General features: G+C 46.2%; 1 protein-coding gene across 1 annotated transcript; it reads right to left on the bottom strand.

Moving 5' to 3' along the window:
* Positions 1 to 901: 901 nt before the first annotated feature.
* On the bottom strand, positions 902 to 1,840 carry LOC121463756 (olfactory receptor 1F1-like). Its single transcript, XM_041676217.1, has one exon. The coding sequence runs from the start codon at positions 1,838 to 1,840 to the stop codon at positions 902 to 904; it is 939 nt and encodes a 312-aa protein (XP_041532151.1).
* Between the last annotated feature and the right edge of the window lie 708 nt (positions 1,841 to 2,548).

Genomic DNA, 2,548 nt, shown 5'->3' with positions numbered 1-2,548 from the left:
TTTGTGGACCAACCTCCAGGAAGACCATCATGGGGGACACATAACGACACTGCTCATTGGAGACAACTCAGATGTTTTCTTCATCTCACTGTCACCCCACCTTTCAGAGCCCCCCTTACCTGTTCTGTATGGAGATTTTACACTACAATAGATTCCTAGGTGATCACAATGTTCAAATGCATGTGTTACCACATCTTCCTACAGACCCTTAAACAAGAACTTCTCTTAGGGGAAGGAGAGATGACCCAGGAGAGAAAGGCATTTGCCACAGTCTTGTCTGTTAGTTGGATTCCTGGGTCACACACAATTGAAACAAGATAGTTCACTCCTAAAGTTATCCAATAACCTCCAATTTACATACCATTTGTACTCCCACTGCTTGGGCCAGAAAACTGGTGGATTCCAGGGACACACAGGCCAGCCAATCCAGACTAATTCATGAGCCTAAGGTCCCATGAGTGACACTGTCACACACAAAAAACTGTGTATGTTTCCTGAGAAATGACACACAAGATTGACCTCTGTCATCTACTCACACAGTCACAGACTACACCAAACACTTGAAAATGAGCTCGACAGATGGACAGACAAAATGTAACAAGATGATTGCACATAAAACAATTTTAAAGTTACTACGAATGGCTGCAGAATGGAATACAGGGTAGAGCTCTTAACTCGCGTGTGCAGAGCCCTGGGTTCCATCCCTAGAACCAGTGAAACAATCAAGACAAAGAAAGGTGGAGTCCCATTATTTGGTAACTCCATTATGGCAGCTGGTGAATGAGAGTCCCCTAACAAGAAAGAAACAATTGGCTTTTAACTGAGCTTAACAGAGTCCAGTTTCAAATTGTGCTCAACTCTGAAACATGATAGAGAACAAGAATCAGTACAAATCTTCTCGTTAAACAGAAAAGGTCATTCTATGGACCACTTTGTAGAGAGCCCCTTTCAGGTCCCTGTTCCTCAGGCTGTAGATGAATGGGTTCAGCATGGGGGTCACCACTGTGTACAGCACGGTGGCTGCCGTGTCCTTCTCAGATGAATGTGCAGATGCAGGGTTGAAATACACGGCGATGATGGTGCCATAGAAGAGACAGACCACAGCCAGGTGGGAGCCACACGTGGAGAAGGCTTTCCATCTTCCCTTTGAGGATGAGACTCTCAGGACAGCAGATGTGATGTGGATGTAGGAGATCAGGATGCAGACAAAAGGGGTGACCATGACAACAGCTCCCTCTGTGAGGATCATCAGTTCATTGAGGTTTGTGTCAGAGCAGGACAGTTTCAGGAGAGGAGTAATGTCACAGAAGAAGTGAGGGATGGCATTGTCCCCACAGAATGAGAGCTGAGCAATGAGCAGGGTGTGTAATAGGACATTCAGATTGGCAGTGACCCACGATCCGGCCACCATCAGGACACAGAGTTTTTGGGTCATCTTTGTTGTGTAGTGTAAAGGGTGGCAGATGGCCACAAAACGGTCATAGGCCATCACAGCCAGCAGGAAATTGTCCATGTCCACAAACATGAAAAGAAAATACATCTGTGTGAGACACCCAAAGAAAGAAATGGCCTGAGTCTCAAGTATATGGTTGGCCAGCACCTTGGGGACAGTGGTGGAGGAGAAGCAGACATCCACGAAGGACAGGTTGCTGAGGAAGAAGTACATGGGGGTGTGCAGGCGGGAGTCTGTGCCGATGGCCAGGATGATGAGCAGGTTCCCCAGGACAGTGGCCAGGTACATGGTGAGGAAGAGCAGGAAGAGGAGCCGCTGCTGCTGGGGATCCCTGGAGAGTCCCAGGAGGAGGAACTCAGAGACACTCGACTGGTTGCTGCCTCTCATTGGACTATGAGCAGGCAAAGATGATTAAATCCTCAAACTTGGGAATCCTGCTCAAGACTGGACAACTAGAGCAACAGAGAAATAGGTCAGAGGATTTGTCAAAAGCACGAACATTTTGTTCCCTGCAGTGGCTTTGCCTCTTCATTGGCACAGTGCACGGGCTTGTGAATGGATTGTGTGTGGTGTCTCAAGAAGGATGCTGAACAGTGTCTGACAGTGAGTTTCTGCTCAGCCATGTGCGCTGCTTGAACTTTCTGCCACTGTTTTCCTTTTGGATCTTTGAGACAGGGTCTCCCTGTGTTGACAAAAGTGATCTTGAACTTAGAATCCTCATGACCCTGCTTTCCTGAGTTTATGGGTGACATGACCACAATGCCTGTCCAGCTAATGTTTTTTTAAAGTGTAACTTTTAGAATGTATTTATTTTGTGTGCATTGGTGTTTTGCCTTCATGAATGTCTGTATGAGGGTATCCGATACCCAGGAACTGAAGTTAAAGACAGTTAAGGGCTACCCTATGGGTGCTGGATGTATGAGAAAACAGCCAGTGCTCTTAACCACTGAGCCATTATTTCCACTTTCATAAAATAAAATAAAAGTGACATTCATAAAAAAATTACAGACATATCCTGGAGGTGCTGGTACCCACTTTTAATCCCAACAATTGGAAGGCAGAGTCAACAGATCTCTGAGTTCAAGGCCAGCTTGA

The sequence above is a fragment of the Microtus oregoni genome, unplaced genomic scaffold (assembly GCF_018167655.1).
Source record: "Microtus oregoni isolate MIOR12 unplaced genomic scaffold, Mior012 000027F_ref0000203, whole genome shotgun sequence".
Lineage (NCBI taxonomy): Eukaryota > Metazoa > Chordata > Mammalia > Rodentia > Cricetidae > Microtus > Microtus oregoni.
The sequence above is the reverse complement of the archived record's forward strand: the minus strand, read 5'-3'. Positions and strand labels throughout refer to the sequence as shown.

Excerpts from the sequence above, each read along its gene's own strand:
- LOC121463756 (XM_041676217.1), bottom strand. The coding sequence starts at position 1,840 with ATGAGAGGCAGCAACCAGTCGAGTGTCTCTGAGTTCCTCCTCCTGGGA.